Source organism: Oncorhynchus mykiss, chromosome 15 (genome assembly GCF_013265735.2).
Source record: "Oncorhynchus mykiss isolate Arlee chromosome 15, USDA_OmykA_1.1, whole genome shotgun sequence".
NCBI classification, from domain to species: domain Eukaryota; kingdom Metazoa; phylum Chordata; class Actinopteri; order Salmoniformes; family Salmonidae; genus Oncorhynchus; species Oncorhynchus mykiss.
The window spans coordinates 75,730,510-75,758,289 of record NC_048579.1 but is presented as its reverse complement, the minus strand read 5'-3'; the positions used below and the strand labels follow the sequence as shown (position 1 = coordinate 75,758,289).

The window sequence follows — 27,780 nt, the reverse complement described above, 5'->3', positions numbered from 1 at the left end:
TAATGTATCTGGGTTGGCCTGGTGTCTCTATAGACTACAGAGTTATATAATGTATCTGGGTTGGCCTGGTGTCTATAGACTACAGAGTTATATAATGTATCTGGGTTGGCCTGGTGTCTCTATAGACTACAGAGTTATATAATGTATCTGGGTTGGCCTGGTGTCTCTATAGACTACAGAGTTATATAATGTATCTGGGTTGGTCTGGTGTCTATAGACTACAGAGTTATATAATGTATCTGGGTTGGCCTGGTCTCTCTACAGACTACAGAGTTATATAATGTATCTGGGTTGGCCTGGTGTCTCTATAGACTACAGAGTTATATAATGTATCTGGGTTGGCCTGGTGTCTCTATAGACTACAGAGTTATATAATGTATCTGGGTTGGCCTGGTGTCTCTATAGACTACAGAGTTATATAATGTATCTGGGTTGGCCTGGTGTCTATAGACTACAGAGTTATATAATGTATCTGGGTTGGCCTGGTGTCTATAGACTACAGAGTTATATAATGTATCTGGGTTGGCCTGGTGTCTATAGACTACAGAGTTATATAATGTATCTGGGTTGGCCTGGTGTCTCTATAGACTACAGAGTTATATAATGTATCTGGGTTGGCCTGGTGTCTCTATAGACTACAGAGTTATATAATGTATCTGGGTTGGCCTGGTGTCTCTACAGACTACAGAGTTATATAATGTATCTGGGTTGGCCTGGTGTCTCTATAGACTACAGAGTTATATAATGTATCTGGGTTGGCCTGGTGTCTCTATAGACTACAGAGTTATATAATGTATCTGGGTTGGCCTGGTGTCTCTATAGACTACAGAGTTATATAATGTATCTGGGTTGGCCTGGTGTCTCTATAGACTACAGAGTTATATAATGTATCTGGGTTGGCCTGGTGTCTCTATAGACTACAGAGTTATATAATGTATCTGGGTTGGCCTGGTGTCTCTATAGACTACAGAGTTATATAATGTATCTGGGTTGGCCTGGTGTCTCTACAGACTACAGAGTTATATAATGTATCTGGATTGGCCTGGTGTCTCTCTACAGACTACAGAGTTATATAATGTATATGGGTTGGCCTGGTGTCTCTCTACAGACTACAGAGTTATATAATATATCTGGGTTGGCCTGGTGTCTCTACAGACTACAGAGTTATATAATGTATCTGGGTTGGCCTGGTGTCTCTATAGACTACAGAGTTATATAATGTATCTGGGTTGGCCTGGTGTCTCTATAGACTACAGAGTTATATAATGTATCTGGGTTGGCCTGGTGTCTCTATAGACTACAGAGTTACAGCCAAGGTTGTCCTCCATCGTCTTTCATACTCACATTCTACATAACAAACAATCTCAACAACGACCATCGCTGGCTTCATACTTCTGGCAAATTGTTGTTACGTGCTAAAAAATGTTTTGTCCCAAATGGCACCCTATTCCCTATGTAGGGCACTACTTTAGACCAGGAAGATTCCTATGAGCCCTAGTCTAAAGTAGTGCACTATATAGGGAATAGGGTGCTATTTGGGATTCAGACAACGTATCTGAGGGCAGTAAGGGGCTCAGAGATGACTTTGCATACTAAGATCTCAACACATCTCACCGCAGGATAAATACTCTGATAGCAGAATCATCATAATCCTATAATCATCCTGCTGCCCTGTCCTCGGCTCACACAGCTCACTAACAATCAACGAGGACCAGAGAAAAGCCTGGAAGAAACGTACACTACCCTGCCTCACCTGCAGTGTACAGCCTGGTCCAGTCTGGTTCTCTCTGTGTCTTTCTCTATCCGCCTGGTCCAGTCTGGTCCTCTCTGTGTGTTTCTCTATCAGTCTGGTCCAGTCTGGTCCTCTCTGTGTGTTTCTCTATCAGTCTGGTCCAGTCTGGTCCGCTCTGTGTGTTTCTCTATCAGTCTGGTCCAGTCTGGTCCTCTCTGTGTGTTTCTCTATCAGTCTGGTCCAGTCTGGTCCTCTCTGTGTGTTTCTCTATCAGTCTGGTCCAGTCTGGTCCTCTCTGTGTGTTTCTCTATCAGTCTGGTCCAGTCTGGTCCTCTCTGTGTGTTTCTCTATCAGACTGGTCCAGTCTGGTTCTCTCTGTGTGTTTCTCTATCAGACTGGTCCAGTCTGGTCCTCTCTGTGTGTTTCTCTATCAGTCTGGTCCAGTCTGGTCCTCTCTGTGTGTTTCTCTATCAGTCTGGTCCAGTCTGGTCCTCTCTGATAAACCAATAAAGAGAAAGGTGGGAAAGGGATCCATGGCAGCTAGTAGGCCGGTGACGACGACCGCCAAGCGCCACCCAAACAGGAAGGGGAAAGTAACAGCTAGTAGGCCGGTGACGACGACCGCCGAGCGCCACCCAAACAGGAAGGGGAGCTACCTTCGGTAGGAGTCGTGACAAGTGATCAGTATGGACATAGAATGACCTTGTATTTCTACCTGCGATGCCACCATTTCACTGTTAATCTTCACTTCAACTAACTCATAAATCACTGTTTATACTCACTTCAACTAACTCATAAATCACTGTTTATACTCACTTCAACTAACTCATAAATCACTGTTTATACTCACTTCAACTAACTCATAAATCACTGTTAATCTTCACTTCAACTAACTCATAAATCACTGTTAATCTTCACTTCAACTAACTCATAAATCACTGTTAATCTTCACTTCAACTAACTCATAAATCACTGTTTATACTCACTTCAACTAACTCATAAATCACTGTTAATCTTCACTTCAACTAACTCATAAATCACTGTTAATCTTCACTTCAACTAACTCATAAATCACTGTTAATCTTCACTTCAACTAACTCATAAATCACTGTTAATCTTCACTTCAACTAACTCATAAATCACTGTTAATCTTCACTTCAACTAACTCATAAATCACTGTTAATCTTCACTTCAACTAACTCATAAATCAGTGTTAATCTTCACTTCAACTAACTCATAAATCACTGTTAATCTTCACTTCAACTAACTCATAAATCACTGTTTATATTCACTTCAACTAACTCATAAATCACTGTTTATACTCACTTCAACTAACTCATAAATCACTGTTTATACTCACTTCAACTAACTCATAAATCACTGTTAATATTCACTTCAACTAACTCATAAATCACTGTTTATACTCACTTCAACTAACTCATAAATCATATTGGTGTTTATATTCACTTCAACTAACTCATAAATCACTGTTAATCTTCAGTTCAGATAACTCATAAATCACTGTTTATACTCACTTCAACTAACTCATGAATCACTGTTTATACTCACTTCAACTAACTCATAAATCACTGTTTATAGTCACTTCAACTAACTCATAAATCACATTGGTGTTTATATTCACTTCAACTAACTCATAAATCACTGTTTATATTCACTTCAACTAACTCATAAATCACTGTTTATATTCACTTCAACTAACTCATAAATCACTGTTAATATTCACTTCAACTAACTCATAAATCACTGTTTATACTCACTTCAACTAACTCATAAATCACATTGGTGTTTATATTCACTTCAACTAACTCATAAATCACTGTTTATACTCACTTCAACTAACTCATAAATCACTGTTTATACTCACTTCAACTAACTCATAAATCACATTGGTGTTTATATTCACTTCAACTAACTCATAAATCACTGTTTATATTCACTTCAACTAACTCATAAATCACTGTTTATATTCACTTCAACTAACTCATAAATCACTGTTAATATTCACTTCAACTAACTCATAAATCACTGTTTATACTCACTTCAACTAACTCATAAATCACATTGGTGTTTATATTCACTTCAACTAACTCATAAATCACTGTTTATACTCACTTCAACTAACTCATAAATCACTGTTTATACTCACTTCAACTAACTCATAAATCACATTGGTGTTTATATTCACTTCAACTAACTCATAAATCACTGTTTATACTCACTTCAACTAACTCTTAAATCACTGTTAATATTCACTTCAACTAACTCATAAATCACTGTTAATATTCACTTCAACTAACTCTTAAATCACTGTTAATATTCACTTCAACTAACTCTTAAATCACTGTTAATATTCACTTCAACTAACTCATAAATCACTGTTAATCTTCACTTCAACTAACTCATAAATCACTGTTAATCTTCACTTCAACTAACTCATAAATCACTGTTAATCTTCACTTCAACTAACTCATAAATCACTGTTAATCTTCACTTCAACTAACTCATAAATCAGTGTTAATCTTCACTTCAACTAACTCATAAATCACTGTTTATATTCACTTCAACTAACTCATAAATCACTGTTTATACTCACTTCAACTAACTCATAAATCACTGTTTATACTCACTTCAACTAACTCATAAATCACTGTTAATATTCACTTCAACTAACTCATAAATCACTGTTTATACTCACTTCAACTAACTCATAAATCATATTGGTGTTTATATTCACTTCAACTAACTCATAAATCACTGTTAATCTTCAGTTCAGATAACTCATAAATCACTGTTTATACTCACTTCAACTAACTCATGAATCACTGTTTATACTCACTTCAACTAACTCATAAATCACTGTTTATACTCACTTCAACTAACTCATAAATCACTGTTTATAGTCACTTCAACTAACTCATAAATCACATTGGTGTTTATACTCACTTCAACTAACTCATAAATCACATTGGTGTTTATATTCACTTCAACTAACTCATAAATCACTGTTTATATTCACTTCAACTAACTCATAAATCACTGTTTATATTCACTTCAACTAACTCATAAATCACTGTTAATATTCACTTCAACTAACTCATAAATCACTGTTTATACTCACTTCAACTAACTCATAAATCACATTGGTGTTTATATTCACTTCAACTAACTCTGTAACGGTTTTCTTTATGAGAAGGAGAGTCGGACCAAAATGCGGCGTGTAGATTACGATCCATGTTTATTGTGACTATAGCAACACGAATCTAAATACAAACAGTGCAAAATAATAAACGTAATGAAAACCGAAACAGCCTAAACTGGTGCAAACTAACACTAAGGACAATAAGGACAATCACCCACGACAAACTCAAAGAATATGGCTGCCTAAATATGGTTCCCAATCAGAGACAACGATAAACACCTGCCTCTGATTGAGAACCACTTCAGACAGCCATAGACTTAGCTAGAACACCCCACTAGCTACAATCCCCATATATACACACCACATACACAAACCCATGCCACACCCTGGCCTGACCAAATAAATAAAGATAAACACAAAATACTTTGACCAGGGTGTGACAAACTCATAAATCACTGTTTATACTCACTTCAACTAACTCTTAAATCACTGTTAATATTCACTTCAACTAACTCTTAAATCACTGTTAATATTCACTTCAACTAACTCATAAATCACTGTTTATACTCACTTCAACTAACTCATAAATCACATTGGTGTTTATATTCACTTCAACTAACTCATAAATCACTGTTTATACTCAATTCAACTAACTCTTAAATCACTGTTAATATTCACTTCAACTAACTCATAAATCACTGTTTATACTCACTTCAACTAACTCATAAATCACATTGGTGTTTATATTCACTTCAACTAACTCATAAATCACTGTTTATACTCACTTCAACTAACTCATAAATCACTGTTTATACTCACTTCAACTAACTCATAAATCACTGTTTATACTCACTTCAGCTAACTCATAAATCACATTGGTGTTTATATTCACTTCAACTAACTCATAAATCACTGTTAATATTCACTTCAACTAACTCATAAATCACTGTTTATACTCACTTCAACTAGATGTCCCGTCAGATGTTTCCTAGCAACCAATTATCTCCCTTAATTAATGTTTTATTAAAACAAAAAACGAATGAATCCACGTGATGTCAAAGCCTTCATTCAGCAGACAGAGCAGGGCGACACTCTGTCTGTTTGTATCCCGAATGGCACCCTATTCCCTACATGGTGAACTACTTTGGATCAGATCCTATGGGCCATTGTCCAAAGTAGTGCACTATGTAGGGAATAGGGTGCCGTTTGGTATGGCTCAGCTCAGTCTGCTACATGGAGGCTTTTCCATCACGTTGATTCATTTGATTCGTTTTTTGTTTTAAACATTAATTAGGGGAGATAATTGGGGCTAGAGAACATCTGAGGGGACATCTAGCGATCAGAATATAAAACACCAGTGTGATTTATCTGAAGTGAATATAAACAGTGATTTATGAGTTACTCTCGTGACCCAGAGACGAGGTCTTTATCTGTCGCTGTGTCACAAGCAGCACATGGACTCATTACTCTCTCACCTCACCGTGTGTGTGTGCGGTGTGTATTTGCGTGTGTGTGTGTGTGTGTGTTTGTACAATGTGTGTGTGTGTGTGTGTGTGTGTGTATGTGTGTGTGTGTGTGTGTGTGTGTGTGTGTGTGTGTGTGTGTGTGTGTGTGTGTGTGTGTGTGTGTGTGTGTGTGTGTATATGTGTGTGTATGTGTGTGTGTGTGTGTGTGTGTGTGTGTGTGTGTGTGTGTGTGTGTGTGTGTGTGTGTGTGTGTGTGTGTATGTGTGTGTGTGTGTATGTGTGTGTGTGTGTGTGTGTGTGTGTGTGTGTGTGTGTGTGTGTGTGTGTGTGTGTGTGTGTGTGTGTGTGTGTGTGTGTGTGTGTGTGTGTGTGTGTGTGCGTGTGTGTGTGTTTGAACAGTGTGTGTGTGTACGGTGTGTGTTGAGCCATTACTCTCTGACCCTTGATCCTAAATCACCAGGGAGACGCTGGGTGCTGATTAGTGATGCTCATCACCACGGTGACAGTGATGCTGAGGCCTTCTAACTCATCACCACGGTGACAGTGATGCTGAGGCCTTCTAACTCATCACCATGGTGACAGTGATGCTGAAGGTGAAGTATCCTCTTATCCCAACACCTTCTCTATGAACAGATTTCCCATTTGAGTGGCGGCACACACACACACACACACACACACACACACACACTTCTGTAAATGTGACTTATAGCACTAAAAACAAACCGGTCAGAGCCTCGTCAGAAAGATCAATTCCATCACAGCCACTCATCACCCCCCCATCCCCACCACAGCCACACAGCCACACATCACCCCCCCACCACAGCTACACAGACACACATCACCCCCCCCATCACCCCCCACCACAGCCACACAGACACACATCACCCCCCCACCACCCCCCACCACAGACACACATCACCCCCCACCACAGACACACAGACACACATCACCCCCCACCACCCCCCACCACAGACACACAGACACACATCACCCCCCACCACAGCCACACATCACCCCCCACCACAGCCACACATCACCCCCCCACCACAGACACACAGACACACAGCCACACATCACCCCCCCACCACCCCCCACCACAGACACACATCACCCCCCCACCACAGACACACAGACACACATCACTCCCCCACCACAGACACACATCACCCCCCCACCACAGCCACACAGACACACATCACCCCCCACCACAGACACACATCACCCCCCACCACAGACACACATCACCCCCCCACCACAGCCACACATCACCCCCCACCACAGACACACATCACCCCCCCACCACAGCCACACAGACACACATCACCCCCCCCACCACAGACACACATCACCCCCCCACCACAGCCACACATCACCCTCCACCCCCCACCACAGACACACAGTCCCAGTCTCTCTCAAACATCACCCCCCACCACAGACACACAGTCCCAGTCTCTCTCAAACATCACCCCCCACCACAGACACACAGTCCCAGTCTCTCTCAACCCCCCCCCCCCCCCCCCCCCCATCACCCAGCAGCTGCCTGGACAAGCCCACGGTGTCTGGTTGTCAGTTCACAGCAGGTTGACCCCTGGTTGTACAAGGAATCTAAAAAAACCCAGAATCCCCCAGGGGAACAGTATCAGCAGTATTCCAATCAGGAGCTGATTCCCTCCTCGGTCGACCCAGACGACCCCAAATGTCACGAGGTCGAGTGGTTCCACCAGTGAGTTGTCCAGGAGCACGTTCAGCAAATCCCTGATACATTACTGAACAGTCTGGGGGAGGTCCCAAATGGCACCACATTCCCTATGTAGTGCACTACTTTTGACCAGGGAACAGAGGGGAATGGGAGTGACATTTGTGACTCCACCCTGAGGCCTGCTGTCTTGCTGCTCTCAAGGTTATTGTCTGTGTTGTTACCATGGCGTTGGCTGTGTTCTCTAACGGCTCCAGACCGGACACTCATCACATTCAGAGATCCCAGTCCGATATGGTCTTTGTAATGTTCGCTGTGTCCTCCACAAAGGGGAGAGAGTGTACTTCATGGATTGACTGGAATTTAAATGGAATTGACCCCTCCCCCCCAGCCCCCCCGACCCTTCTACATAGCGCACTAGCTTTGAGCCCTATGGAAGCAGCCCTCCATCCTCCCTCAGTATACACACAGTGTAGACGATTGGAGGAGTCAGTCCTATTTGAGACGGAACATCGTGGCATTCTAGAATTAGATGACATTTTAAAAATGGTTCCCCTCTCCATTCTCCATTTTTCCTCTCGTGTGTTTCAAGTGGTACGGACGGAGGGGGAAAGAGGGAAAACCTTTTTCACTGCCTCCAGCGAGACGAGCCCTGAATGCAACTTCCCGTACGGTCTTTGTGGATTGAGACATGTTGGCACTCGCTCCAGCCGTGAATAAGACCCAAGTCGAGCAGCAGTTTCAGTTCTGACTGAAGTGAGAAAAACAAATTATTTTTCCAAAAGCAAATCATTCAAGCACTTGACTTGGATAACCCGTGTTTTCATCCGAGGGAAATTCTGTTGTTGCTCTTGCTATGGCTGAGGTAGCTATGGCCTGAGGTAACTATGGCTGAGGTAGCTATGACTGAGGTAGCTATGACTGAGGTAGCTATGACTGAGGTAGCTATGGCTGAGGTAACTATGACTGAGGTAGCTATGACTGAGGTAGCTATGACTGAGGTAGCTATGGCCTGAGGTAGCTATGACTGAGGTAACTATGACCTGAGGTAACTATGACTGAGGTAACTATGACCTGAGGTAACTATGACTGAGGTAACTATGACTGAGGTAACTATGACCTGAGGTAACTATGACTGAGGTAACTATGACTGAGGTAGCTATGACTGAGGTAACTATGACTGAGGTAACTATGACTGAGGTAACTATGACTGAGGAGGCTATGACTGAGGTAACTATGACTGAGGTAACTATGACTGAGGTAACTATGACTGAGGTAGCTATGACTGAGGTAACTATGACTGAGGTAACTATGACTGAGGTAACTATGACTGAGGAGGCTATGACTGAGGTAACTATGACTGAGGTAACTATGACTGAGGTAACTATGACTGAGGTAGCTATGACTGAGGTAACTATGACTGAGGTAACTATGACTGAGGAGGCTATGACTGAGGTAACTATGACTGAGGTAACTATGACTGAGGTAACTATGACTGAGGAGGCTATGACTGAGGTAACTATGACTGAGGTAACTATGACTGAGGAGGCTATGACTGAGGTAACTATGACTGAGGTAACTATGACTGAGGTAACTATGACTGAGGTAACTATGACTGAGGAGGCTATGACTGAGGTAACTATGACTGAGGTAACTATGACTGAGGAGGCTATGACTGAGGTAACTATGACTGAGGTAGCTATGACTGAGGTAACTATGACTGAGGTAACTATGACTGAGGTAACTATGACTGAGGTAGCTATGACTGAGGTAGCTATGACTGAAGTAGCTATGACTGAGGTAGCTATGACTGAGGTAGCTATGACTGAGGTAACTATGACTGAGGTAACTATGACTGAGGTAGCTATGACCTGAATGGAGTTTTCAGCTGCTGCTGACTGTCACTACTGAAGAAAATGTATCTTTAGAAAAATGAAATGAAAAATGAAAATCAAACACCAGTCAGCTCTTTTTCAAACGACTAAAAGGCGTCCTTCAACTTTTCAGCGAAGGTGGTTGGTTTCTTGTTCTTTGTTATATTTTGTTGCTATAGTTACAAACTGCAACTTACAAAGCTACATACTGTTGCTTTACAACTCTGTGGGCGGGAAACGTTTCAAAGACAGTTTATGTATTAATTGTTGAGCCAGTGAGATCAAAACGTTGACTATAAAGACGTGGTAAACAACAACGGAAGTATTTCTGAGGTGAATTTTGAGAACGTTGATCTCTAAGAGACTATGTGGAGACCCAGAGGAGGAATCAGTTCGACGTGGAAAAGAGAGAGCCATAAAACAACGTTGTGTTTGACAACAACAACAACAAAAAATGTAAATATCCTTCTTTTAAATTCTTCATCCAACAATAATAATGAAATGTCCTTCAGTCAAGAGGCAAAGAAATACTTTCTTCTATCATTCACGATAGAGTTTTCCATTCTTAACAGTCCCATTAATTTAACAACGTGCAGAAATCAGCTACGTACACAATATAACAGATCTTTATGTATAATAATATTCATTAGGTGGGTGCTTCCATTTGTCCTATTTCATAAGGACAAACTTATTTTTTGGTTTGTTGCATATCCCACTCCCCCTGAGACACCGGGGTCACAGCCAGGGATCAGCCATTATTGACGGCAACCACGGAGCCATTAGGGTTAAGTGCCTTGCTCAAGGGCACATTGACAGATTTATTTTTATTTATTTTTTAAACCTAGTCAGCTCGGGGATTCGAACCGACGGCCTTTCGGTTACTGGGCCAACGCTCTCTAAACCGCTAGGAGTACCGGTCACATTCAATGCGTCCTTCAGGTATCTAACTGCACTGAAACACTATTTTTATTTTTCTGTCGCGGACAGTGTCCCACCTGACTTCAAAAGCTGTAGTAGATTATTATAATAACCTGTGGGGACTTGATCCACATCAAGCAGAGTTCCTCTGAGAGTTAGAACGGGACAGAGAACTCTGCAGGTTCTTAAACTAATTAATGACACACAATAGGACCTGGCCACAGGTGTCCTCTTTAATCACATGGTTGAGTGGAGGAGGGGAGGAGAGGAGGAGAGGAGAGGAGAGGACTTAGGGGCGATACAGGGTGGAGGAGAGGAGAGGAGAGGAGAGGAGAGGAGAGGAGAGGAGAGGAGAGGAGAGGCCTTAGGGGCTATACATGGTGGAGGAGAGGAGAGGCCTTAGGGGCTATACAGGGTGGAGGAGAGGAGAGGAGAGGAGAGGAGAGGAGAGGAGAGGAGAGGAGAGGAGAGGAGAGGAGAGGAGAGGCTATACAGGGGGAAGGTGTAAGGAAGCCAGCAGGAAATGAGGACACTACATAAAGTCAGTATAGTCCTCATATTATAATTCTAAGTCAGAATGTTGACATTTGACTCCCTCTACAGTACTATAGTAGTAGTAACCACTACTTTACTACTCCTACTGTACTACTACAGTAGTAAGACTTAATATCCGACACAGTTTCACACAGTGGCAGTCTGTGTGAAACAGACCTTAGGACAGCTATGACCTTAGGGCATCATTATGACATCATTATGACCTTAGGACATCATTATGACCTTAGGACATCATTATGACATCATTATGACCTTAGGGCATCATTATGACATCATTATGACCTTAGGATATCATTATGACATCATTCAGACCTTATGACATCATTATGACATTAGGGCATCATTATGACCTCATTATGACCTTATGACATCATTACGACCTTAGGACATCATTATGACATCATTATGACCTTAGGGCATCATTATGACCTCATTATGACCTAATGACATCATTATGACCTTAGGACATCATTATGACATCATTATGACCTTAGGGCATCATTATGACCTCATTATGACCTTATGACATCATTATGACCTTAGGACATCATTATGACATCATTATGATCTTAGGGCATCATTATGACCTCATTAAGACCTTATGACATCATTATGACCTTAGGGCATCATTGTGGCCTCATTATGACCTTAGGACCTCATTATGACCTCATTATGACCTTAGGACCTCATTATGACCTCATGATGACCTTAGGGCCTCATTATGACTTTAGGACAGCATTATGACCTTAGGACATCCTTATGACCTCATTATGACCTTAGGACATCATTATGACCTCATTATGACCTTAGGACATCATAATGACCTTAGGACATCATTATGACCTCATTATGACCTTAGGACATCATTATGACCTCATTATGACCTTAGGACCTCATTATGACCTTAGGACATCATTATGACCTCATTATGACCTTAGGACCTCATTATGACAGAGAAGAAACAAAAAGAGAGTCACATACATTACATCTAACATCAAACCAAATCAAATAGCAGCATGTCTCATTTTCAGCACCAGATAGAATTTCAAAGTAGTAAAGTAGCATTATAATTTAGTAATAAATAGCAGCAATGTAATTTCATAAAGTATATTTTCAGAGCTTTTAAATGTTTAGTTTAGATAGCTTAAATGTTTAGATAGCTTAAATGTTTAGATAGCTTAAATGTTTAGGTAGCTTAAACATTTAGTTTAGATAGCTTAAACGTTTAGATAGCTTAAATGTTTAGATAGCTTAAACATTTAGTTTAGATAGCTTAAACGTTTAGATAGCTTAAACATTTAGTTTAGATAGCTTAAACATTTAGATAGCTTAAATGTTTAGATAGCTTAAACGTTTAGATAGCTTAAATGTTTAGTTTAGATAGCTTAAATGTTTAGATAGCTTAAATGTTTAGATAGCTTAAACATTTAGTTTAGATAGCTTAAACATTTAGTTTAGATAGCTTAAACATTTAGTTTAGATAGCTTAAACATTTAGATAGCTTAAATGTTTAGATAGCTTAAATGTTTAGATAGCTTAAACGTTTAGATAGCTTAAATGTTTAGATAGCTTAAATGTTTAGACAGCTTAAACATTTAGTTTAGATAGCTTAAACATTTAGTTTAGATAGCTTAAACATTTCGTTTAGATAGCTTAAACATTTCGTTTAGATAGCTTAAACATTTCGTTTAGATAGCTTAAATGTTTAGATAGCTTAAATGTTTAGATAGCTTAAATGTTTAGTTTAGATAGCTTAAATGTTTAGATAGCTTAAATGTTTAGATAGCTTAAATGTTTAGTTTAGATAGCTTAAATGTTTAGATAGCTTAAATGTTTAGTTTAGATAGCTTAAACGTTTAGATAGCTTAAATGTTTAGATAGCTTAAACATTTAGTTTAGATAGCTTAATTGTTTAGTTTAGATAGCTTAAATATTTAGATAGCTTAAACGTTTAGATAGCTTAAATGTTTAGATAGCTTAAACATTTAGTTTAGATAGCTTAAATGTTTATATAGCTTAAATGTTTAGATAGCTTAAATGTTTAGTTCAGATAGCTTAAACATTTAGATAGCTTAAACGTTTAGTTTAGATAGCTTAAACATTTAGATAGCTTAAATGTTTAGATAGCTTAAATGTTTAGTTTAGATAGCTTAAATGTTTAGATAGCTTAAATGTTTAGATAGCTTAAACATTTAGTTTAGATAGCTTAAATGTTTAGATAGCTTAAATGTTTAGTTTAGATAGCTTAAACGTTTAGATAGCTTAAATGTTTAGATAGCTTAAACATTTAGTTTAGATAGCTTAAACATTTAGTTTAGATAGCTTAAATGTTTAGTTTAGATAGCTTAAATGTTTAGATAGCTTAAACATTTAGTTTAGATAGCTTAAACATTTAGATAGCTTAAACATTTAGATAGCTTAAAGGTTTAGTTTAGATAGCTTAAAGGTTTAGTTTAGAGAGCTTAAAGGTTTATATAGCTTAAACGTTTAGCTTAAAATGTTGATACACTATTATGCTATTTCTTCAGATTATTACCTCAGCATTGAGCACACGTCAGGAGGCTAAAGGCGCGAAAGTTCCATTAGCAGGAAAACACCATTATCAAAAGTGACAACAAACGCATGTAATGCTTTTATTATAAAGGTGCATTTTTATGGTGAAAATGATTGTCACGACTTCCGCCGAGGTCGGTCCCTCTCCTTGTTCAGGCGGTGTTCGACGTCGCCGACCTTCTAGCCATCGCCCGATCCACTTTTCATTTTCCATTGGTTTTGTCTTGTCTTCCATCACACCTGGTTCCAATTCCATCAATTACACGTTGTGTATTTAACCCTCTGTCCCCCCCCCCCCCCACCATGTCCTTGTGGGTAATTGTTTGTTGTAGTGCTTGTGCAACGGTATGCTGGTATTGACCGGGTTTTGTTTGACCCGTTTATTATTATCCTTCTGTGGGTTATGGTTAGGGTTGTTAAACACAGCGGCTGTAAATGAGTTTCCGCTCTCCTGCGCCTGACTTCTCTGCCGCCAGTAGCAACGCATTACAATGCCCCCCCCCCAAACTCACACGTATGTTGGCCAGTTAGGTCCTACACCCCGTTGTAAAGCGGATTAATGAGCTGCAGTTTAAGAAGTTATTTGGCCACTTTAGATGTTGATACACACCTTATGAAAACATATAGACCTATGGGGCTAGGCTTCACGAGGTGTGCGACTACAATTTGAAAAAGTCGCACACACACACAAAAAAAAGCATGTTTGTTTCTTGTCTTAAGCTGGGCATCATTCACAAGTGATGGGCTAATGTTGTCACCCATCACACTATTCTTGATTTAATCTGGTCTTTACATATACTAAATAAATTCATAAAAAAATCCTACAATGTGATTTTCTGGATTTTTTACTCTCATTTTGTCTGTCATAGTTGAAGTGTACCTACGATGAAAATTACAGGCCTCTCTCATCTTTTTAAGTGGGAGAACTTGCACAATTGGTGGCTGACTAAATACTTTTTTTGCCCCACTGTACTAAATAATATACGTGTGAAATTTGTTTTGATTTAGAATGGACCATTTATATTGCACCTGTCTCGAAACAGGGGCAGCGGACAAACAGAGGAAGCTTTTCCCGTGGTTCATTTACATGACAGCCAGGTAGGCTATACTCCTGTTGTAAAGAGAAGCTATACTCCTGTTGTAAAGAGAAGCTATACTCCTGTTGTAAAGAGAAGCTGTACTCCTGTTGTAAAGAGAAGCTGTACTCCTGTTGTAAAGAGAAGCTATACTCCTGTTGTAAAAGAGAAGCTATACTCCTGTTGTAAAGAGAAGCTATACTCCTGTTGTAAAGAGAAGCTATACTCCTGTTGTAAAAGAGAAGCTATACTCCTGTTGTAAAGAGAAGCTATACTCCTGTTGTAAAAGAGAAGCTATACTCCTGTTGTAAAAGAGAAGCTATACTCCTGTTGTAAAAGAGAAGCTATACTCCTGTTGTAAAAGAGAAGCTATACTCCTGTTGTAAAAGAGAAGCTATACTCCTGTTGTAAAAGAGAAGCTATACTCCTGTTGTAAAGAGAAGCTATACTCCTGTTGTAAAGAGAAGCTATACTCCTGTTGTAAAGAGAAGCTATACTCCTGTTGTAAAAGAGAAGCTATACTCCTGTTGTAAAGAGAAGCTATACTCCTGTTGTAAAAGAGAAGCTATACTCCTGTTGTAAAGAGAAGCTATACTCCTGTTGTAAAGAGAAACTATACTCCTGTTGTAAAAGAGAAGCTATACTCCTGTTGTAAAAGAGAAGCTATACTCCTGTTGTAAAGAGAAGCTATACTCCTGTTGTAAAGAGAAGCTATACTCCTGTTGTAAAGAGAAGCTATACTCCTGTTGTAAAAGAGAAGCTATACTCCTGTTGTAAAAGAGAAGCTATACTCCTGTTGTAAAGAGAAGCTATACTCCTGTTGTAAAGAGAAGCTATACTCCTGTTGTAAAGAGAAGCTATACTCCTGTTGTAAAGAGAAGCTATACTCCTGTTGTAAAGAGAAGCTATACTCCTGTTGTAAAAGAGAAGCTACACTCCTGTTGTAAAAGAGAAGCTATACTCCTGTTGTAAAGAGAAGCTATACTCCTGTTGTAAAGAGAAGCTGTACTCCTGTTGTAAAGAGAAGCTATACTCCTGTTGTAAAAGAGAAGCTATACTCCTGTTGTAAAAGAGAAGCTATACTCCTGTTGTAAAAGAGAAGCTATACTCCTGTTGTAAAAGAGAAGCTATACTCCTGTTGTAAAGAGAAGCTATACTCCTGTTGTAAAAGAGAAGCTATACTCCTGTTGTAAAGAGAAGCTACACTCCTGTTGTAAAGAGAAGCTATACTCCTGTTGTAAAAGAGAAGCTATACTCCTGTTGTAAAAGAGAAGCTATACTCCTGTTGTAAAAGAGAAGCTATACTCCTGTTGTAAAAGAGAAGCTATACTCCTGTTGTAAAGAGAAGCTATACTCCTGTTGTAAAGAGAAGCTATACTCCTGTTGTAAAGAGAAGCTATACTCCTGTTGTAAAGAGAAGCTATACTCCTGTTGTAAAGAGAAGCTATACTCCTGTTGTAAAGAGAAGCTATACTCCTGTTGTAAAGAGAAGCTATACTCCTGTTGTAAAAGAGAAGCTATACTCCTGTTGTAAAGAGAAGCTATGTGCTTCGTATTTGCTTAATATTAGGAAAGTTGAGACATAAATATAGTAGGTCTAGCCTATAGAAATCTGATGGGATCATCCTCTTTTTAATAGAGGCCATCACTCTGTTTTCTCACACAGTTGCATAGCCTACAGAAATGTTGCTCAACATGAGCTCTTGGGCGCTCATGAAGTGTTTGATTAGATTTTCCATTACATTTGCATTGATGTCAGAGTGATTAGAGGGACAATAGAGTGCTGAGTACCAGACAGTTAGCCAGTTTGATAGGCTACTAATGACCAGCAAGTTTGGTAGGCTACTAATGACCATCAGCAGCATCAGAGCTTGGAGAAGCCTAATTACAGAGTGACAGGGTGACAGGGCGACAGAGTGACAGGGTGACAGGGTGACAGAGTGACAGAGTGACAGAGTGACAGGGTGACAGGGTGACAGAGTGACAGAGTGACAGAGCGACAGGGTGACAGGGTGACAGAGTGACAGGGTGACAGAGTGACAGAGTGACAGAGTGACAGGGTGACAGAGTGACAGAGTGACAGAGTGACAGGGTGACAGAATGACAGGGTGACAGGGTGACAGAGTGACAGAGTGACAGAGTGGGGTGACAGAGTGACAGGGTGACAGGGCGACAGGGTGACAGAGTGACAGGGTGACAGAGTGACAGAGTGACAGGGTGACAGGGTGACAGAGTGACAGGGTGACAGAGTGACAGGGTGACAGAGCGGGGTGACAGGGTGACAGAGCGGGGTGACAGGGTGACAGGGTGACAGAGTGACAGGGTGACAGAGTGACAGAATGACAGAGTGACAGGGTGACAGAGTGACAGAGTGACAGGGTGACAGAATGACAGAGTGACAGAATGACAGAGTGACAGGGTGACAGAGTGACAGAGTGACAGGGTGACAGAGCGACAGAGCGGAGTGACAGGGTGACAGAGCGACAGAGCGGGGTGACAGGGTGACAGAGCGACAGAGCGGGGTGACAGGGTGACAGAGCGACAGAGCGGGGTGACAGGGTGACAGGGTGACAGAGCGACAGAGCGGGATGACATAGTGACAGGGTGACAGGGTGACAGAGCGACAGAGTGGGGTGACAGGGTGACAGGGTGACAGAGTGACAGGGTGACAGGGTGACAGAGTGACAGAGTGACAGAGTGACAGAGTGACAGGGTGACAGGGTGACAGGGTGACAGAGTGACAGAGTGACAGAGTGACAGGGTGACAGGGTGACAGGGTGATAGAGCGACAGAGTGGGGTAACAGGGTGACAGGGTGACAGAGTGACAGAGTGACAGAGTGACAGGGTGACAGGGTGACAGAGTGACAGAGTGACAGGGTGACAGGGTGAGAAAATAAAATTAAAATTAAAACTCTGACTCCCTCTTATCTCAGTGTTCCTCATGGTGTATTAACTGTTGTAACGGGGTCATTTTAACCAATTCAGACTGAAATCTGGTTAAAAACAAGGCCCAGATTTGATCTGCTCATAAGAGAGAGAGAGAGAAACACCAACACCACAGGTAACTTCCATAAGGCTGTAAAATATCTGAGACAAGGTAAGAAGGGCCTTCTGCGCCATCAAACCGAACAGGGAACTACAACATCCAGATTACGATCTGGCGATCTAAACCAAGAACACACAAAATGGGACAAACACCAAATTGAGTCTCTGCATGCAGAATTCTGCAAAAATATCCTCCGTGTACAACGTAGAACACCAAATAATGCATGCAGAGCAGAATTAGGCCGATACCCACTAATTATCAAAATCCAGAAAGGAGCCGTTCAATTCTACAACCACCTAAAAGGAAGCGATTCCCAAACCTTCCACAACAAAGCCATCACCTACAGAGAGATGAACCTGGAGAAGAGTCCCCTAAGCAAGCTGGTCCTGGGGCTCTGTTCACAAACACAAACACACCTCACAGAGCCCCAGGACAACAGCACAATTAGACCCAACCAAATCATGAGAAAACAAAAAGATAATTACTTGACACATTGGAAAGAATTAACAAAAAAACAGAGCAAATTGGAAAAGCTATCTGGCCCTAAACAGATGCACCTTAGATTCTATACTCTGAATCTTCTACCCACAATCCTGTGCTTTGTTACCGCAGAGCGAGCTGTGACCGCCCACACCCCGGGCTCCCCTCAACCCGATTACATGCCACATTGCAGAGCTGCACACACACACACACACACACACACACACACCTCATTGCATAGCTGCACTGCAGAGGATCAGGAAGACTGACTGGCAGGCTGGCTGGAGGGAGGCAGGGAAGCATCTGACAACGGCTTATAGGGCCAACCAAAGTCGACACAGTCAGGGCCAACCAAAGTCGACACAGAGTGAACTCACAGCCAGGGCCAACCAAAGTCGACACAGAGTGAACTCAGAACCAGGGCCAACCAAAGTCTACTCAGAGTGAACTCACAGCCAGGGCCAACCAAAGTCTACTCAGAGTGAACTCACAGCCAGGGCCAACCAAAGTCTACTCAGAGTGAACTCAGAACCAGGCCAACAAAGTCCCCTACACTGAGTGAGTGAGTCTAAGGCCAACCAATGTGTTCACAGAGTTATAGCCAGAGCCTATACCCAAACTCGGCCTGTCCTTGGCAAAACAAGAATCCTTGACTCCAACAAATTACCTCTAAAATGTGTCTAGACACTCACTAGTGAGGCTTAGCAGTAACCTTGTACAAGTCCGTTTGGTATCAACACATGTTCTTGAGCGTGACAGTAGTAGTGGTGACCACGCCTCATTCACAAGGGGGCCTGTGTGATGTCACTTTATTCAATCATGGAACCATCCTTGATGTGTAGAAGTGTCACCCTTAAGGCCAGATATTGGTAAGGACACACACACACACACACACAAACACAGGACTACACTCCCAAGCATCCGTATGTCTCCTCCTTGGCACTATGGGCCTTGGTCTAAAGTAAAGGCACTCAATAGGGAATAGTGTGTAATTTGGGTAGCAGACTGGGCCTACTCTCATACCTCGTTATCCACCAACAGTTATCTTGACATAGAGGTTGAACAGGCTAAGATACAGCTGGGCTTTCATTTCTACAGTTATCTTGACATAGTGGTTGAACAGGCTAAGATAGAGCTGGGCTTTCATTTCTACAGTTATCTTGACATAGAGGTTGAACAGGCTAAGATACAGCTGGGCTTTCATTTCTACAGTTATCTTGACATAGTGGTTGAACAGGCTAAGATAGAGCTGGGCTGTCATTTCAACACAGTTATCTTGACATAGTGGTTGAACAGGCTAAGATACAGCTGGGCTGTCATTTCTACAGTTATCTTGACATAGTGGTTGAACAGGCTAAGATACAACAGGGCTGTCATTTCTACAGTTATCTTGACATAGTGGTTGAACAGGCTAAGATAGAGCTGGGCTTTCATTTCAACACAGTTATCTTGACATAGTGGTTGAACAGGCTAAGATAGAGCTGGGCTTTCATTTCAACACAGTTATCTTGACATAGAGGTTGAACAGTCTAAGATACAGCTGGGCTGTCATTTCTACAGTTATCTTGACATAGTGGTTGAACAGGCTAAGATAGAGCTGGGCTTTCATTTCTACAGTTATCTTGACATAGTGGTTGAACAGGCTAAGATAGAGCTGGGCTGTCATTTCTACAGTTATCTTGACATAGTGGTTGAACAGGCTAAGATAGAGCTGGGCTTTCATTTCTACAGTTATCTTGACATAGTGGTTGAACAGTCTAAGATACAGCTGGGCTTTCATTTCTACAGTTATATTGACATAGTGGTTGAACAGGCTAAGATACAGCTGGGCTTTCATTTCTACAGTTATCTTGACATAGTGGTTGAACAGGCTAAGATAGAGCTAGGCTTTCATTTCAACAGTTATCTTGACATAGTGGTTGAACAGGCTAAGATAGAGCTGGGCTTTCATTTCTACAGTTATCTTGACATAGTGGTTGAACAGGCTAAGATAGAGCTGGGCTTTCATTTCTACACAGTTATCTTGACATAGTGGTTGAACAGGCTAAGATAGAGCTGGGCTTTCATTTCTACAGTTATCTTGACATAGTGGTTGAACAGGCTAAGATAGAGCTAGGCTTTCATTTCTACAGTTATCTTGACATAGTGGTTGAACAGGCTAAGATACAGCTGGGGTTTCATTTCTACAGTTATCTTGACATAGTGGTTGAACAGGCTAAGATACAGCTGGACTGTCATTTCAACAGTTATCTTGACATAGTGGTTGAACAGGCTAAGATAGAGCTGGGCTTTCATTTCTACAGTTATCTTGACATAGTGGTTGAACAGGCTAAGATACAGCTGGGGTTTCATTTCTACAGTTATCTTGACATAGAGGTTGAACAGGCTAAGATAGAGCTGGGCTCGGGTTTCTATCTCTACTGCATTCCTCCACATGAAAGAGTGTGTGAATGAATAGATATGCCACCTGACTGGCACACTATGCTTATTCCTTTTCTCTCAGAGGAGGAATATCTGTGAAAGCCAAACACATTGATCTTTCAGCAGCTCTGTACTGCGGTGCGGAACGAGCCAAGTTTAGTCAAGCACGGTGCAAAAGTCACAGTGAAATATGAACTCTCAGAGTGTGTGTGTGTGTGTGTGTGCGTGTGCGTGTGCGTGTGTGTGTGTACACTTCTCAAATAGCACTATATCAAAATATGGTTATAGCCGGTATTGTTAAAAATCCATACTGGTATACCTGTATCACCCAGACATACATGACATGAACCATTAATACTACAAACCACATGAATCAATGTATCTGACCACTAAGACATGAATTAAGGGCCTAGTTGAGTCTACAGCTGGACTCATCTGCCAGATGGAGTGGATGGTCGGACAGCTGGGAAACGCAATGCAAATTGACGGCAAGAAGCCCAAACTGATATAATACCTGACTAAAACACAATCCTTGTTTACATTTGTATAAGATCAGATCGGCAGAGTAGCCTAGTGGTTAGAGGCAGGGTAGCCTAGTGGTTAGAGGGAGGGTAGCCTAGTGGTTAGAGGCAGGGTAGCCTAGTGGTTAGAGACAGGTACCCTAGTGGTTAGAGGCAGGGTAGCCTAGTGGTTAGAGGGAGGGTAGCCTAGTGGTTAGAGGCAGGGTAGCCTAGTGGTTAGAGACAGGTACCCTAGTGGTTAGAGGGAGGGTAGCCTAGTGGTTAGAGGCAGGTAACCTAGTGGTTAGAGGCAGGTAACCTAGTGGTTAGAGCGTTGGACTAGTAACCAGAAGGTTGCAAGCTCAAATCCCTGAGCTGACAAGGTACAAATCTGTCGTTCTTCCCCTGAACAGACGTCATTGTCAATAAGAATTTGTTCTTAACTGACTTGCCTAGTTAAATAAAGGTCAAATAAAATAAATATGCATGGGGATATATATTGGAACAAATTTACAGATTTACGAAACTAAAATGTATTGGAGCTGATTTTTGCCTGTGTTCTTAAAAAAAAAATCTCTGAAAACTTTAGGAGGAAAATCACCCACGTGGCGTTGCGGGAACAGTGGTCTATGGTCAATTATGATTTTCTAAGAAACACAACCACATGCCAGTATGAAGCTATGAACTCGTGCAGTTGACCATAAAGCACGCTAGGGTTTTCCTACGCCAGCCACTGTGAAGAGATGCTCCTCCTCTCCTTATCGACCCGGGTGTTGGGATTCTAATGGACCATCTATCTTATTTACTGGTCAAAGACAGACAGTTTATGAACTACAAGGTTACGCTTTAGCTCGTCTATTCTGAATATTAGACCCCACAGAGCTGAAATAACTGCCAGGTTTGACATGGACCTACATCCACCACTACTATAGGGAATAGGGTGCATTAGTGCACTACTATAGGGAATAGGGTGCATTAGTGCACTACTATAGGGAATAGGGTGCATTAGTGCACTACTATAGGGAATAGGGTGCATTAGTGCACTACTATAGGAAATAGGGTGCATTAGTGCACTACTATAGGGAATAGGGTGCATTAGTGCAGTACTATAGGGAATAGGGTGCATTAGTGCACTACTATAGGGAATAGGGTGCATTAGTGCACTACTATAGGGAATAGGGTGCATTAGTGCACTACTATAGGGAATAGGGTGCATTAGTGCACTACTATAGGAAATAGGGTGCATTAGTGCACTACTATAGGGAATAGGGTGCATTAGTGCACTACTATAGAGAATAGGGTGCATTAGCGCACTACTATAGAGAATAGGGTGCATTAGTGCACTACTATAGGAAATATGGTGCATTAGTGCACTACTATAGGGAATAGGGTGCATTAGTGCACTACTATAGGGAATTGGGTGCATTAGTGCACTACTATAGGGAATAGGGTGCATTAGTGCACTACTATAGGAAATAGGGTGCATTAGCGCACTACTATAGGAAATAGGGTGCATTAACGCACTACTATAGAGAATAGGGTGCATTAGTGCACTACTATAGGAAATAGGGTGCATTAGTGCACTACTACAGGAAATAGGGTGCATTAGTGCACTACTATAGGGAATAGGGTGCATTAGTGCAACTACTATAGGGAATAGGGTGCATTAGTGCACTACTATAGGGAATAGGGTGCATTAGTGAACTACTATAGGGAATAGGGTGCATTAGCGCAGTACTATAGGGAATAGGGTGCATAAGTGTACTACTATAGGGAATAGGGTGCATTAGTGCACTACTATAGGGAATAGGGTGCATTCGTGCACTACTATAGGGAATAGGGTGCATTAGCGCAGTACTATAGGGAATAGGGTGCATTACTGCACTACTCTAGGGAATCGGGTGCATTAGTGCACTACTATAGGGAATAGGGTGCATTAGTGCACTACTATAGGGTATATGAGACTGGGGGTATATGATACTGGGGGTATATGAGACTGGGGGTCAGTGATACTGGGGGTATATGAGACTGAGGGTATATGAGACTGGGGGTATATGAGACTGGGGGTATATGAGACTGGGGGTATATGAGACAGGGGGTATATGAGACTGGGGGTATATGAGACTGGGGGTATATCAGACTTGGGGTATATGAGACTGGGGGTATATGAGTCTGGGGGTATATGAGACTGGGGGTATATGAGACTGGGGGTATATGAGACTGGGGGTATATGATACTGGGGGTATATGAGTCTGGGGGTATATGAGACTGGGGGTATATGAGTCTGGGGGTATATGAGACTGGGGGTATATGAGACTGTGGGTATATGAGACTGGGGGTATATGATACTGGGGGCATATGAGTCTGGGGGTATATGAGACTGGGGGTATATGAGACTGGGGGTATATGAGACTGGGGGTATATGAGTCTGGGGGTATATGAGACTGGGGGTATATGAGACTGGGGGTATATGAGACTGGGGGTATATGAGACTGGGGGTATATGAGTCTGGGGGTATATGAGACTGGGGGTATATGAGTCTGGGGGTATATGAGACTGGGGGTATATGAGACTGGGGGTATATGAGTCTGGGGGTATATGAGACTGGGGGTATATGAGACTGGGGGTATATGAGACTGGGGGTATATGAGTCTGGGGGTATATGAGACTGGGGGTATATGAGACTGGGGGTATATGAGACTGGGGGTATATGAGACTGGGGGTATATGAGACTGGGGGTATATGAGACTGGGGGTATATGTAGAATCAACATGTTATATGAGGTGCTGTAAACACATACCACCAACCTTCAGAGATACCATGCTGTCCTGTAAACACATACCACCAACCTTCAGAGATACCATGCTGTCCTGTAAACACATACCACCAACCTTCAGAGATACCATGCTGTCCTGTAAACACATACCACCAACTCTGGTTGCGTGGCAATAAAGTATATTGTACTGAGCTGGCATGTGTGTGTGTGTGTGTGTGTGTGTGTGTGTGTGTGTGTGTGTGTGTGTGTGTGTGTGTGTGTGTGTGTGTGTGTGTGTGTGTGTGTGTGTGTGTGTGTGTGTGTGTGTGTGTGTGTGTGTGTGTGCGTGTGTGTGTGTGACTATGCATTATAGCTAAGCCTATATTTCACATGATATTCCACCAATCGTATCCCCAATACAACAGACAAATACATCACTGATGACATCACACTAAATACACCCGAGAATTAATCATCATTTCATAGCCATATTCATGAGACAGCCCAGCGGTGCCCCCGGTGTTAAATCATGACGGTAATGGTAAACGGGGCTGTATAATATGCCTACCCTCCGGCTATAATGATCGTTATGCAAACATAGACTTCCTGATATATTCCGTATGACACGGCGCAAGTAACAAACGTGCTGCCTAAAACAGGTTTATGCTCGTTTCACATGTGCCAGAGAGAGAGAGAGAGAGAGAGAGAGAGCTTGTTCTCTGTTGATCAAATGGATCTGCTGTTGGTCATCGGAATGTATCGGAAGGGTCCTTAGTTGACTGAACACATGGGCTGGGAATAGGGGAATAGGCTACTATAGAGTCTGAGGGAATGATAGCAGTGGATTGAGACACTGACTGAAACGTGATCATTATCCGCCATTCATTACACAAACATTGCGAACAAAAAGCTCAAGGCAACCGCCTACACTATTCTCTACTGACTGGACTATAGACGTCTTATTACCGATGGTCATTATATGGATATGCGTCGGCATAACTTGCAAATAGCACATAGCCTAGACAACAGCAAGGAAACACATAGCCTACATAGGCTACTTCTATGGACAAAACAACCCGCATGGAGCAGGGTGACGTGTGTTGGGCTACAGGAGCTGGGCGGACAAGTGCACAGTCAATCTGGACGGAGGCCCACCAACCAACACTACCGCTAAAGACCGGAGCCTCGAGCACCAAGACGAGACCCCTGGCAGAGAAAACAAAAGCATGAACTAAAAATAAAAGTTGACACTTGCTAGCTGCATGTTTGTGAATGAATCCAGCAACGCGTCGTGCACGCCGCTACTACTGTAGCCTGGGTGATATTCCAAACCGAGCTTGTTCCGGGAAACATCAACGCGTAAAACAACAAGCCGGAACTTTCACTTATTGTGAATTGCCGTGGTCGCGGCGTCTACACACCGACACCGCTGAAGGCTCAGCAATAATGAGAGTATGTGTGGTTGAAAACAGGCGCCACGGAGCCAGGCTAAATGAAATAAAGCTTAGGCAGGTTCCTACCTCCTTCTTGGTCAGCCTGAAGACAGGCGGGGATATTCTTCTTCCAACCCGGCATCTTTTCAGCGGTATGAGCATTCAGAAAGTCTCAAAGATAAATCTCAGGCGCATTTCAATCTCAGGAGTAGCCTACAGGTTTCCTTGGCGAACATACCCCCCACACACACACACTGTCTCGGAGTCTTCTTGTTTTTCCGTGGCCGGTGTAATTCAACGCCGTGTCTCCCTCCACGGCGCAGCCTCGTTGTGGTGAGCGCTAGGGCTCTGCGAGAGAGAATAACCTATATGTAATGGCCCGACGTCAAAAAAAACGTGAAGTAAAAGGTGCCCTATTCAACCTCGGGATATGGGAATCGATCTAGATATACAGTGAGGTGGCCAGAAAGGCAACCAAAAACTGAATTACTGGTAATTCATCATATTTGTCTGTGATATTATTGTATCGGAGGGTGCAGGGATGGGTTTTGAGAAGTGGTCTAGTCTGGACCACGCGGTAAAGGCAGTGAGCCCTACCCGGTTTAATGTATTAACTTCAATAAGGGGTGTGGGTGACATTTTCAACGGCACAGGACAAGTCCTATAGAGTCCTAGTAGTAACACACATTTCATCAGAAGAAAGGCCGGTATATAATAGCTTGGTTGGCAGTATTAGTGGACGGTCATCTTTAGATCCTTTGTTTATGTCAATGTGTATCAGGCTGGAGCCCTCACGGGTTTTTTTTCCTCCCCGCAGACTACATAGTATGACGTCATCCGTAACACGACTAACGCCATTCTAGTTGAGATGATTTATTAATACGTTATAGCCTGGTAGTTAATAAGTTATACCCTGGTAGCAACGTGTTTCCCCAGATCTCTCCTCCAGTAGACTACCCCCCAGCCTGTTCCACTTGATCCATTGCAGCAAGTAAGTACACCTGATTCAACTAATCAAGGGCTTTTAGCTCGTCTCGCAGCTAGTTCGGGAATATATTTGAAAACGTAAATGGAACTGACTGAGGGTAGTCGATGAGAGGTTTGGGAAACACTGGCCTAGTCGACTGTGATGCTGGCGTGTCTGTAACAGAGTTGGCCATACGGGTGCTATAAATGAATGGTTTTCTGCGTGGATAATCTAATGGCATTCCTCTGAGGTTGTTGTCACAGCATGTGTTCTTTATCCTACCACCCCTCTGGCTCAGCCTCAAACTACCTTTTTTATTTTTTATTTAACCTTTATTCAACCTTTGTTTTACCTTTATTTAACTAGGCAAATCAGTTAAGAACAAAATTCTTATTTACAATGACGGCCTATCCCGGCCAAACCCGGACGACGCAGGGCCAATTGTGCGCCGCCCTATGGGGCTCCCAATCACGGCCCGGATGTGATGCCTACCACCCCTCTGGCTCAGTGTGTCAGGCTACCTACCACCCCTCTGGCTCAGTGTGTCAGGCTACCTACCACCTCTCTGGCTCAGTGGGTCAGGCTACCTATCACCCTCTGGCTCAGTGGGTCAGGCTACCTACCACCCCTCTGGCTCAGTGGGTCAGGCTACCTACCACCCCTCTGGCTCAGTGGGTCAGGCTACCTACCACCCCCCTGGCTCAGTGTATCAGGCTACCTACCACCTCTCTGGCTCAGTTGGTCAGGCTACCTACCACCCCTCTGGCTCAGTGTGGCAGGCTACCTACCACCCCTCTGGCTCAGTGGGTCAGGCTACCTACCACCCCTCTGGCTCAGTGTGTCAGGCTACCTACCACCCCTCTGGCTCAGTGGGTCAGGCTACCTACCACCCCTCTGGCTCAGTGGGTCAGGCTACCTACCACCCCTCTGGCTCAGTGTGTCAGGCTACCTACCACCCCTCTGGCTCAGTGTGGCAGGCTACCTACCACCCCTCTGGCTCAGTGGGTCAGGCTACCTACCACCCCTCTGGCTCAGTGTGTCAGGCTACCTACCACCCCTCTGGCTCAGTGGGTCAGGCTACCTACCACCCCTCTGGCTCAGTGTGGCAGGCTACCTACCACCCCTCTGGCTCAGTGGGTCAGGCTAC

The 27,780-nt window shown here is 42.5% G+C and overlaps 1 protein-coding gene across 2 annotated transcripts in view; it reads right to left on the bottom strand.

The window, feature by feature from the left end:
* Window positions 1-26,141, bottom strand: part of LOC118938861 (glutamate receptor-interacting protein 1-like) — a 738,669-nt gene extending 712,528 nt beyond the window's left edge. For both annotated transcript variants that reach the window (XM_036945416.1, XM_036945417.1), the window contains exon 1: window positions 25,754-26,141. In XM_036945416.1, the coding sequence (XP_036801311.1) occupies window positions 25,754-25,808 (55 nt within the window). In that variant the 5' untranslated portion in view covers window positions 25,809-26,141. The remainder of the gene's footprint in view (window positions 1-25,753) is intronic.
* Between the last annotated feature and the right edge of the window lie 1,639 nt (window positions 26,142-27,780).